The sequence below is a fragment of the Calypte anna genome, chromosome 4A (genome assembly GCF_003957555.1).
Source record: "Calypte anna isolate BGI_N300 chromosome 4A, bCalAnn1_v1.p, whole genome shotgun sequence".
NCBI classification, from domain to species: domain Eukaryota; kingdom Metazoa; phylum Chordata; class Aves; order Apodiformes; family Trochilidae; genus Calypte; species Calypte anna.
In genome coordinates this window covers 23,294,537-23,306,390 of record NC_044248.1, presented here as the reverse complement: position 1 = coordinate 23,306,390, position 11,854 = coordinate 23,294,537, and the positions used below count along the sequence as shown (strand labels likewise).

The following is an 11,854-nucleotide window of genomic DNA, read 5'->3' as shown; positions in this document are numbered from 1 at the left end:
GGGTCCTGGTGGCTGGCCTTTGGATAATGAATGCAGCAGAGACACAGGTAACTCCTAAACTCCTTCTTGCCTCTTGTGGCCCCTGCCTCACTCATGCATAGCTAAATGATACTTACTTTATATGCCATGATCAGCCCTTGGTGGAGATTGAAGGAAAGAAATTGTTGGACCCTCCTGTGCTTTCGGTGTTGTGCTACCTGCACTCCCACATTATTTAAAGGACAATTTTTGCCTTTTTGGCTTGGTCAGAGCAATTAATTTTGCGTGATTCCTCTCTGATCTTTCAGGTCTCAGTGAAGCTGTGGTTGTACCATGTGTGTCTCCTTCTGTGCCTTTCCCTTGCATGGGGCAAGGCTGCTGTGATGGTTTTATGGTAATTTCCCTGGGTAATGACCAACCCTCTGGGGTTCCTTTATTCTGAAGCACTGAAAGTGGTAACTTGTTTTCTGTGTCTGCTAGGAGATGTTTTTAGTCCTGGCCAGTGTAATTTCCCAGTATGTGTAGGCTATTGTTAAGCAGACAACAGATAATTGTCTACCTACCAGCTCATCTATCCAAGCAGCAATCACCTTGTTGCAAAGATTTAATACCATTGCCAAAGATTTTCCTGAAGATGAAGATGGGCATGCCTGCCATAACCAGGGATCTCCTCTCCTCCCTCAGGTTGCATCCTGCCCCTGGGATCCTTCTCGATGCCAGCGAATCTGAGTCAGGTAAAAGCTTAAAAAATATGCAGTCAGCTTTTTCCTATGGTGCTTATTAGGTGGGTGTTTAGTTTGGACCTAGCTCATCACTCCTCACCAGGGAAACTCCCATTGACTTCACTAGGGACTCTGTCTGAGCAAGGACTTCTGAGCAGGGCTTCTTGGTGGAGGATGGCAGGACACAATGGGGCACAGGAATACTTGGTTCCTACCAGAGCAGAGACTGTCAAGCAGCCATTCTTGGGATGATTTTTACCAGCAAACCTCAAGGGACTTTACAGACATGAGAATATTATCCCCATATTACAAAAACTGGTTACCAAAACAAAAGAGTAAAGATAAATGAGATGCTGTTTTAGGAATTCTTGGTGGTGAATTAGTATCTTAATGTGATGAAAGCTACAGAAATGTAGATCTGTATTTACCCACAAAAGCTGCCACAATTCTGGGAAGAGTGTTAAGGAATAACTACCAACACCTCCCTTCCATGATCTTGCTCTTCATAGATGCATGTCACCATCAGTACTCACAATTGCCACTGTTTTAGAGCATTCACTCTCCTGAAATTGCCTTTTTTTCCTCACAATATGACAAGAAGAGCAACAGACCTGGTAGTTCTTTAGTGGCAGTTTCTTCCCAAACACTTCAGGTACCCAAAAACCTGTGTAACAGTAAGAACAGCTCCTTCCCAGGAATGGGGACACTTGGCTTAGAACTGTGCAGAACCCTCTTACTAACACTGCATGGACAATAAGGAGGGACAGTATAGTTTATTCTCTTTTAAAACATCTAGAGAGATTTTTAGTTTGATAGGAAATACTCTTTCAAAAGCCCTTGCAGAAAGCCTGAGTATGGTGCTTGCCTGAGTACTGCATCTGAAGCAGATCACTTGCTGACATACTATGTAGGCTGCAAATTGTGTAATTTGCATTACTATGTGCAAATGAAGGAGGTATAACCACCATTAAATATACCTATTTCACCTCAGACTGCCTTTTCCATTCTGTGGCCTGGATGAATTCTGGGAGAGCACTCTTTTCCTAGAGAGTTTTTAATATGGTGATGTGATGGATTAAGATTCAGAGACCCTGTATGACGGTAAAGACAGAATCAAACTATTGTGCACCAGACTATTTATATGCTAGTATGCTGAGTTAGTAGCAAATAATGTATAGCCACTTATCCCCAACTCCCATATTATCTTGCTAGATATATAGTTGGCATATTTCTACAGAAAACAATGCCATAAATAAGTCCCTTCTTTCCCATGCATGTCCTGCTTCTTGTTTCTCTGTTCTCTCTTTATCTCAGATTCCTGAGGCATCTCACCAGTGCTTCTGCAATGTTGTTTTTTTCAAGGCAGCTGCTGTGTTAATTTCTTGGTCCTTTGGTCCCACAAGGTGACGTTGACAGCAGACAGAGGTACCACACCTGAGCTCCAGATCAGGCTGTGCAGGCAGCTGGAGAGCACAGCTCCAGCAGGTTTGTTTGGCTTTCTGCTCCTACCTAGAATAAATAAGGTGCTTTGCTGAGGACCTCCTGCAGCCACTGGTGCATTTCAAAGAGAAGTGTCTCAATCTTCAGGGGGTTTGCCCCACTAGAAGGGCAAAGTTCTACCTTTCCAAACACTTCAGAGGCACTTTAGGAATTCCACTTCACCTGCTCTCACTACTTGGCTTTAAAAAGACTGTAGGCTCTTTTCTGACATATTTATACTGGGAAATACCAGATTGGCTTTAGTCTGGCTGTAGATCTTGACTGCTTGGGAGAAATCCCTTAAAGTAAGATTAAATAAAAAAGGAAGGAAGTGCTATTCAACCCCAAACTGGCAAACAACAGAACATAAATAAACCAAAATAAACCAAAACCTAAAAAATTCTGAGGCAAAAATAATAAATTCTTTGAATCAGTAAGGAGACTGGAAAAAAGGGAATAGTGATGGATGAACACCTTACGCAGTACCTACCTGTCCACAGCCTTTCCCCAGGCCCTTGAAACAAAGCCTCTTAACTGGGAACTTCAAGCCTTTCTCAGGCAATCCTGGCACTGGTTTTTATGGGGACAGCCCCTGAACCCCAGCACATGGTGGGTTTTGATTTGTGCCACAATCACTGCTCCATACAATGTGTTCTGGAGAAATGATGGCATGCTCTCTTTCCCTGCCCTGTCCTTACATTTGTGTGAGACGTTTCATGTGCACAAGCTGAGGAGAGGAGAAGTATGGTGATGGAGGGAGGGAGGGAGGGAGGGAGGGAGGGAGGGAGGGAGGGAGGGAGGGAGGGAAAGAGGGGAGGAGAGAAGGAGGAAAGGAGGGAAGGAGGACCAGCCTGCTAGCATTGGGGAGAGGCATGAAGAAGCTCAAGGGAAGAGGTGATGAAAGCAGAGTGGGAGAGGATTAGCAAGCTGAGGACCAGCCTTTACAGGAGAACAAGCCAGGGGTAGGGAAGATGTTGACAGCCTGAAAGTATTACTGCAAATGCCTTGCAAGGGGAGGAAAATGATTGCATAGCATGTTTGACCGCACCATTGCTTCAGAAATTAGTATTGAAAGGAAAAGGAGCTCAGCTAATGGAGAGAACAACAACAGTGCTATGACTGAAGGCTTCCAGGCATGCTGTGATGATTATTTTCAGAGGCAGAAGAAAGATCATGGATTCAGCTAGCACTTGGGATTTCAGGGGCTGTAGGCGAAGTGTGGGGCCTTGCACCTAAGTGCTCAGTACATATCCTGTGAAGAAACCTATAAAGCCAAAAGGCTTAATTTGGCTCCTTTGTTCCTGCAGGTAGGGATAAAAACTGAAAACCCCAACAAAGCCCTTCAGTTACCTGGTGGCTCTAATCAGCAGTTGAGATGTCAGTGTGATGTGCTCCACACAAAGGCAACACAGGGGTGAGCCCTGCCCAGGAGAACTGAAGTGCAAGTATGATGGGCAAGATAAAAGGCTGATATAATGCAGAGAGGAGGAAGGCACAAGGTAAGAGTAACATGAGTATGACAAGATCATGACAGTAGTTTCAACACTCTAAGACTAGATCTTTTAACAGGTAATCAATGGCTCAGGTGAACTTTGGGAAGCATTTTGGAGAACAATAAGGATGCTGGGGGGTCCTTTTGCAAAGCTTTACGCTGAATGGCAATGTGAAAGTGCTCCTTTGAAATATTGACAACAGCACCATCAAAACTATTGCTGGATGAAGCAAGGGGCATCCTGAGATCTTTCTGTGCTGGGTACTTGGGAAATGGTTAGACAATTACCAGACAGTTTAAATAAGCTTGGCTCCTGACTTGAAATGATTCACAGTCATTCAGGATAATTTATCTCTGATTTCCTCTTTGGTAAAATTGTCTCCTTGTATAACTCTTTGGGATGCTGGTAAATTTGCCCTTCCTTAATATCGTGCCTAGACAACACTGGATGAAATCCCAAAACGATGCAGTGGGAAAACTTTGACACAGTGGAGTCAGTGTTGCTCACTTGGTATTTTCATTAAATCATAGAACAGTTTGGCACCTCAAAGATCACCTAGTTCCACCTTCTCAGCGTGGGCAGGGACAGCCCCCGCTAGACCAGGTTGCTCAGAGCTCTTATCTAACCTGGCCTTGGACACTTCCAGGGAGGGGGAAGCCACAACTTCCTTTGCCAACTTCTTCCAACGTCTCGCCACTTGCACAGTGAAGAATAAATTCGGTGTTTTACCTACAGCTGTGTAACCACTGGACGAAGCACGAGTATAACGCCTGTGAGACTTGCTGGGATCATCGGGAAGTGGCTGGGGACGCCCCTGTGTTTCACAAGGGGAAGGGAGGGTGAGGTGTCCCGCACCCGGGGGTGCCTGGAAGCCTTACACCACCGACCGGGATCCCCAGCGGGCTCGTTTCGATTCTGGGGCTGGTGTTCCCGTTCCCGTGCTAGGGGCGAGGGGGTACGGGCTGCCCGGCCGGGAGGCGGCGGCCGCTGCCCGCTGCGGGACCGCCACCCGCGGGATCCCGTCTCTTGCTCGGGGAGCTGATGCGGACCGGGCCGCGCCGTGCCGTGGGAGTGCCGGGGGCGGAGCGGGACGGGCTCCGCCGCGGCGGGGGCGGAGCGGTGCGGAGCGCGGACAGCCGGGCGCGGGAGGCAGCGCGGCCGCGGGAAGGCATGTCCCTGCCCGTGCCTCTGCCCCTGCCTTTACCCCTGCCCATGCCCGGCGGCGGGCGGTGAGCGGCCATGCCGCGCAGGGCGGAGCGGTGCCTGCAGATCGCCCCGCACTCCCTGGCCATCGTCCTAGACGCCGCGGTCGGGGGGCGGCCGGGGGACGGTGGGGGCGGCGGCGCGGGGCCGGCGGCAGAGCTGGGCCGCCACCGCATCGGCTACGAGATCTTCGCGGACTTCAAGCGGGAGAATATGCAGCACTTCTGGGACCGGCGGGCCACGGCGGCGGTGGCCGAGACCTTCTTCCTGGGATGGATCGACGAGCAGGTGCTGCTGGTGCAGGGCAAGGAGGAGCACCTGGAGGTGCTGCGGCAGGGCTGGGCGCGCCGCTCTCTCAAGCCCCCCAGCGGCTTCCACATCAAGTGCCTGGGTAGGTGCCGCCGGGGCGCGGGGTTCTCTCTGCCCCGGGCGGAGCTGCCCCCGGAGCGGCCGCCGTGGTCGTGCAGGGGAGGAAAGGGGAGGCCCTCCCATCCCCCCTACCCGCCGCGGGGTTTGCGTCCCCGAAAGTGGGTGAGTGCGAAAGGAGCGAGCCGGGCCGGGACCGGCGGCTTTGCAAGGATGCGCTGCCAGTAACCGGGGCTCGGCAGAAGGGCTGCCGGCGACACCTGTGGGGCCGGGTTGGAGAAGTGCGTTCCCCACTCTCCTCCAAAGGGCGGGTTTAAAACCATAAATTGTAAATTTTAGAATGTCCCCCTTGCAGGGTGAAATGCCGCTGTCCCGCTGTGGGTCAGCTGCTGCGGCTTGCTGTCTCCCGGGGCCTCTCCCTGCGGAGGAATCCCGCAGCCTCCTTGAGCTGCCAGACCTTTGCACAATTTGGGAAGTCCTCCTAACATTTACATAGAGTGCAAGCTTTTAATTAAGGTTATAGTAAGTTCGTTTAAAATAATTATTAATAGGATTAGAAGTTTTAAAAGTTAATTTTAGCATCTCTTGGCTTGCTAAACCACTATTTTGCTTTATATTTGGATCTACTTGGTAGCTCAAACTTGTGTCACAGTACTGCTGGGAAGGCATCTTCCATAGTAAGAAGTAGTAGTAGGAAATAGGAATGTATGGGGTTTTTTTGTGGTACAAGGTGTGTGGCTCCTGAAACAGTGAATGGTCGTCTGTATGCCATGGTGGGCTGAAGATTCATGTTAGGGTGTGATCCCCCAAGGGAGTCCTGCCAGTGTGCAGTGAGGCCTAGAAATGAGCACATGTGCTCCTGAGTTTTCTTCAGGAGCACATGTTCAGGAAACAAACGAAAAAAAGCCCAACATCCTAGGATGGAGAGCAAAAGTGCTTGCAGTGCTTATTTTGACACTAAAAAAACTCCAGACCTCTAAGAAATAAAGCTGTAGCTATTTGGTGTAGGTACTGAGGAGGTGTGAAGAACAACAGAACTGGAGTTTTCCTTATGATGTAAGGTAACTTGAAACCTTCATAACTTGAAAGTCACAGCTTCTCTTATGAGAGAAGACAAATTGTGAGGATTTGTTTTACTTCTGGGAAGGTCTCTTTGCTTCCCATGGTCACTGCAATGGTGATGCTGAGGCAAATTGTCTTTTTCTTACATGCAGCTTCTATCATCAGTGTCTTACACAGAGGGCACTTGGAACAGGTCACAGAATTAGAGGTGCTCTCTGTGCACTGGGTGTTTCAGATCATTAGACTGGATGCTCTTGTGCATTTCTTTTAAAAAATTAGTTGAGTAGAGATTCCTGCAAAGAATGGAGCATGAATAATCAGTGTTTCTCAGTTTCCTTCGCAATTTTTAATGTTTTTAGCTGTCACTCTCCTTCTGGAATAGGCGAGGCAGAGTCTGATCACTTCTGTTCCTTAGCAGCCTTGCATCTCACACAGGTTTTAGGCAGTTCTCTGTCACTCTGTATTTCCCCTTTAAACATTCAAATAGTACCATTTATTCCTTACTGAGAGAGAAGCTCAGGACAAGCTGCCTGTTTGAAAATGAGCTCATGGTTTTGTTTTTCCTCATTATAGTGAAATTTTCTCTGAACCTCTGATGAAAAAACAGTGCTGGAAAACAGGTGGTAAATCACATTCTGATGATAGAAAAGCTTTCTGCATTCTGCCAATATTAAGAGGAGAATAAAAAGATGGGTAGTCGGTCCTTAAGGACATGGTTTAGTAGTTGACTGTGGTGTTAAATCTTGGAGATCTCTTCCAACCTAAACATTCTGTGATCTATGGTTTGCGCAATGGTGGAGGTTTGGATGGAGCAGCTGTTCAAGGCCAGCAAAACAAGGAGAGAAAACCTGTATGCTGCTTCCCACCAAGGCTGTTAAATCCTTTGCTTTTGGAACAAAGTGTGGTGGTAAGTGTAGAGATAGGGGCAGTGGTTAGAGCTAGCTGCTCAGTGTAGCTTGCATGGGCTTTTCAGCTCCAATTGGGCTGAAGATGAAGAGCTTTTGAATGGACACTATTGTGTATTGATGCAGTGTAAGGGTCAGTGTTGGATTTTTGGGGTGTTTCTGGACTCTATCCATCAGGAGACATTCCTCATCCCGTGGTTCAGGAGGGCTATGGAAGGGTGAGCTCCGACCTTGACATTGTTAAAGCCAGACAAGGAATGTAAACAGGTCTTTGTGGCCTGTTTTCAAGTACAGAAACACAACTTTTACTAGAAGTTTGCGTTAATAAGTAAGCTTGCTAATGTGTAAATAACATGCATTCCTTGGGGGGTTATCTTCACTGCGAATTTACAAAAGACTGGAGCCAAAAGTTTTCAATTGACTTTCAAAATAGCAAATGCCTCTAGGTATTTGATTAAAGGCTATGAAAGAGGAACTGGGACCTGCTGGAGTCTTGCCTGTTGTGCACTGTCCTTAGGTGTGCTAAGTGAGATGGGAGCAACTAATTGATTTGTATTTTCTTCACTGTCATTTTTCCACACCCAGCTTGATAATTCAGGTTTTGTATCTAAGTAGATTCAGCTTGTACTGACTGTAAAGTTAGGTAGTTAAAGTATGGTCAAAGTAACGGGCCTGGCCCATGGGCATGAGCATCTGCTTAAATGTGTGTAATTGTATTTTCAACATAATTAGGTGCCTAATGTGTGTGACTTACTTGGGAGCTGTGACTTACTTAGGAGCTCTCTCACACTTTATTCTCCACTTTGTAGTTTTAACGCAGCAAACATTACACCTACAGACAGAAAGTTCCCATGCTATTCAGCTTTGAAAAAAAAAAAAGTAGTGGCTATGTGGCTAAGAGGAAAAAAACCCTGTTTGCTGGGGGGTGCAGAACAGTAATATTTTACTACTGTTAATAAATAACTGATGAGGTCAAGGGTAAAAAGGGGTATGGTATTTTTGATGAAGGTGAAGCTTCTGTTTCCTTCTGCTCTGGCCCAGACAGAGCTGTGGTGGGAATAGGGGCCAGGCATAGCCATGAGGGGGTGCATGGACCTAAGTCGGGGGGTGTCTTACAGTGCACCCCAGGGCCATGGGGGTACCCAAGCAATGCAGTGGGGTCAGTTCTTTTGGTTATTTTCTTGCCTGTCTGGCTGCTTGCAGAAAGTCAGGAGTGGCTTTCTGCCCAACCTGCCCCTGGAGCCAGACTGGGACTGGGTGTCTGGAGGACAAGCTGCCTGCTCCAGGGCAGTGTGGAGAAAACTTCTCAACCTGCCACTGCTGCTTGGTAGGGAACAAGGGACAGAAGTGCCTCCTCTTTTCCCCTGCATGACCTCCATGCATGGGTACTGGAGAGCCTTGGACAATCCTTTCCTGCACCTGCATCCTTAAGTGCCAGCATTGCCCAGAAATGATGAGTGCAGCCTGACTTTCAAACCACTGCTAGCGTTGCTGACATTTCTTGTTCATTGTGGTCCAGGGCCTAGGCTGGTCAGATGAGTAATGGTTTGTGATGGCCATGGAGTTAATAACTGGAGGAAAAAGTAGCTGGTGAGGAGGTGGGAGTACTAAACATCTAATATGCACAGCATGTTTCCTGCTGCTGGGATTGTAAAATGTAAACCAGGAGGAGACTCAGCACTGAATAATCTTTGCACATTTAAGTCACCTTGGCTTGATAATGAGGTGCTCCTGAAAGTGTAGTATGTAGTTAACAGGGACTGGACAAACCTAGTATGCTTGATACAGGTGTGTCTGAGCTAGAAAGTAAATAGATTAAAATCCCTATGAGATTCCAGAGTCCAAAGATTCAACTCTTGGATTGTAAAATTAGATGCTACTGTGAACTAGGGTAGGAATACAAGGGTACAGGGAATGCAGTGTTTCATGTGTCACATTTAGTTGAAAACTTAATTCTCTGGCAGTTTTCCTAATGACTACAAAAGCTTGCTCAGTGTCTGTTTTTGCAGTGGTCAGAGCTATTTGAGCATTAGGACAGTGGTGGGTGTATCTAGGTTTTTAAGTTGATGAAAGGGGAACCTTTGGAAAAGATGAGCAGACTTTGAATATACAAACCCACCAAACCTAAGTTTGCAGATTTAGACGGGTCAAGGAAACTTTATGCAGACCTATAGGTCCTGTGATGAAATTTTCTGAATTGGAAAAAACAAATTGAAGCTTTCTTGTAACTTTGCAAGGCTTTTGCAACTTAAGTCTTTAATAGGCGTTATTACTTTAATAAGGTTTCTGTCTTTGACACACCTTCCATTTGCACCCACTAGTATTTGTCATCCTGGAAACTGAATATTTTTTTTCCCCTTTTGGTTCTCCTAAGCAAGGTGCTGCTGGTATAGCAGGATGCTCCGCCTCATTTTTGTGCCTTCACTGCCTTTTGTGACACTCTCTTCTTTATCTCTTGCACTTGATTTCTGTCTCAAACAATGGGCATATTTTAGAGGTTTTCATATGCTTCATGGAAGGGGCATGCCCTTTTGTAATGATTGCTTGAAAAGAAATGACCAAACTTTATAATAACCCTTCGGTCATGCCCACAGCAATTTCTCCAATTAGAAGCTGATGTTTCAAATGGAGTTTTCAAGAAATGTATGTGCAATAATTAAACTAACTAGCAGGAGTTATAATTCAGCAAAGCTGGCAGGGCAGGGCTGTTGTCCATTGTTTCTGCTCGGCCAGGCATATGGGAGGGAAACTTTTTTTCTGCTGGGAGCTGGAGCTAAGTGATCCCTTTATTTTCTCTCCCTGTCGTGTACTCTCTTGCCAACAAAAATTAAATTAACACCCCACCAGTTTAGGTTCAGTAATTTTCACAGTGAATTTTCCAGTCATTAGTGGATGATTATGGTGTAGTGTAGATTGTTGGACATAAAATGTTATTCATCTATGGCCAGTCATAAAACATGAATTGTCCTTTTTTCTTCCCAATTATCTCCTTTATATCTTGAAAATTTCTTTTCAGTGAGGGAGCGTTAGGTTTCACAGTAATAAAACCTCTGAGGAGGAGTTTACTGCACACTCATCTACACCTTTTGTGTGCCTCCTGGTATTACCATGGGAACTTCAGGGGATTTAAACTACAATATTTTTTCGCCCTTCTCTCACACCTGATCTTAGAGCTGGTAAAACTAAGCACTTTTTATACCTTTGAGGTGGGTATCACAGCCTGAAAAAAAAAAAAGATGGTAAAATAGGGTAAACTTCAACTGATGCCCTGGCTGAAGCGCTTGTGAATTTACTCCCAACTTTGAGGGAAGAACTTTGCTACGAAGAAGTGTTGGGCTGGGCCTTTAGAGTACTTGGTAAAAGCAGGTCCTAGAGGCTGGGAAGAGCTAAGGGAATATGGACTGCATATAAATAACACACCCAATTTCTCAGTATATGGTTTGCACTCATGTTTTGCAAGTGAAATCTCAATCAGAAATGCTTCTTGATCTTTAGAGAAAGCCATATGTGGTCTGCAGGTTGTGTAAAATGTATTGTGAAAATAAAAAGCATTCAGGAATCGAAGGTATGACCCATTTAGTTTAATTTCTCTTTCTTTTTTTCATTCCATGCAGTTTCTTGTGAAGAGGCAAAGTCAAATACACTGACGCATGATATTCGTTGTGCAGCTCAAGGATTTATAAAGTTAATGGCCAGCTAGCACGGTCTCCCCACCTCCTTTGCCCCCCACAAAGAATGCCATTGTACAGTAAAGAGTCCTTCCCAGTGGCAAAGGAGTCATCCAGCTTTGCAAGTTAAGCATATGCTCTGTGTAAAGAAGCAATGCTGAAAGGAAACTGCGGTGGCCGAGGGCACTCTGACGAAGTGGCATGCAGGCCACCACACTCTCCATCCCTTTGTCTGCCCACAAGGGTCCAGTCTTTAATTAAATGCTCCTCCTTTTCCTCCTCAAAGGGCCCTTGTCTTTGCTGGGAGCTGTGCGACAAGTGCACATTGAATGGAGCCCTTGTCAGGTGTTATTCCCAGTGCTCCAAGAAGGCTCCCGGGCTGGCAGCATCATATACCAGTGGGCTGCTCCCTCAGTCACCTTCCCACCTCTCCTGCTCCTGGTTTGTACATGGTTGGTTTTGGTTTTACAAAAGCTGAGGTGGATGGCCCTTGCCATGGTCCCCAGGCACCCCCATCTCCCAGACTCTGTTTGTGATTTTGTGGCACAAAACTTAAGTAATGTGTTCCTAACTTTGTAATTTGTGAGTTAGAGGCTTGCCACCTAATATTTTATTTATCAAACTGTACTGGTTTTAGTGAACTAAATTCAGACCTTATGAGTGTTGCCACTGTTTAAAATTGACCTTGAAATGGGTTTGTTTTGATTCCTGGATAAATATGCATTTGGTGCAGAGATGCTATAGGAAGGCTGAGCTGTGTATGAAAACACTGCTGTCACTGGGCTTAAGTGGCAGGTTTTTGATTTGTAAAAGGAATGGAAATGAAGTTGGCCCTCTCTCCCAGCTCTTTTGGTGCTGTTGCCATTGGCTATTCATGCAGATGGTGAACCTGACCTCTGTTATGCTGGCCAGGAGAATTACAGGTTGTCCCCCAGGTAGGGCATACCAGAGTTCTACTATGTTCTTGAGGCATCCAG

At 46.3% G+C, this 11,854-nt stretch overlaps 1 protein-coding gene across 2 annotated transcripts in view; it reads left to right on the top strand.

Moving 5' to 3' along the window:
• The first annotated feature begins 4,912 nt into the window (after positions 1-4,912).
• STOX2 (storkhead box 2) overlaps positions 4,913-11,854 on the top strand; it is a 143,309-nt gene continuing 136,367 nt past the window's right edge. Inside the window, exon 1 of one of the 2 annotated variants that reach the window (XM_030450012.1) lies at positions 4,913-5,267. In XM_030450012.1, the coding sequence (XP_030305872.1) occupies positions 4,913-5,267 (355 nt within the window). Of the gene's footprint in view, positions 5,268-5,325; positions 5,408-11,854 lie in introns of those variants that run through there. The other variant, XM_030450020.1, reaches the window with a different exon arrangement.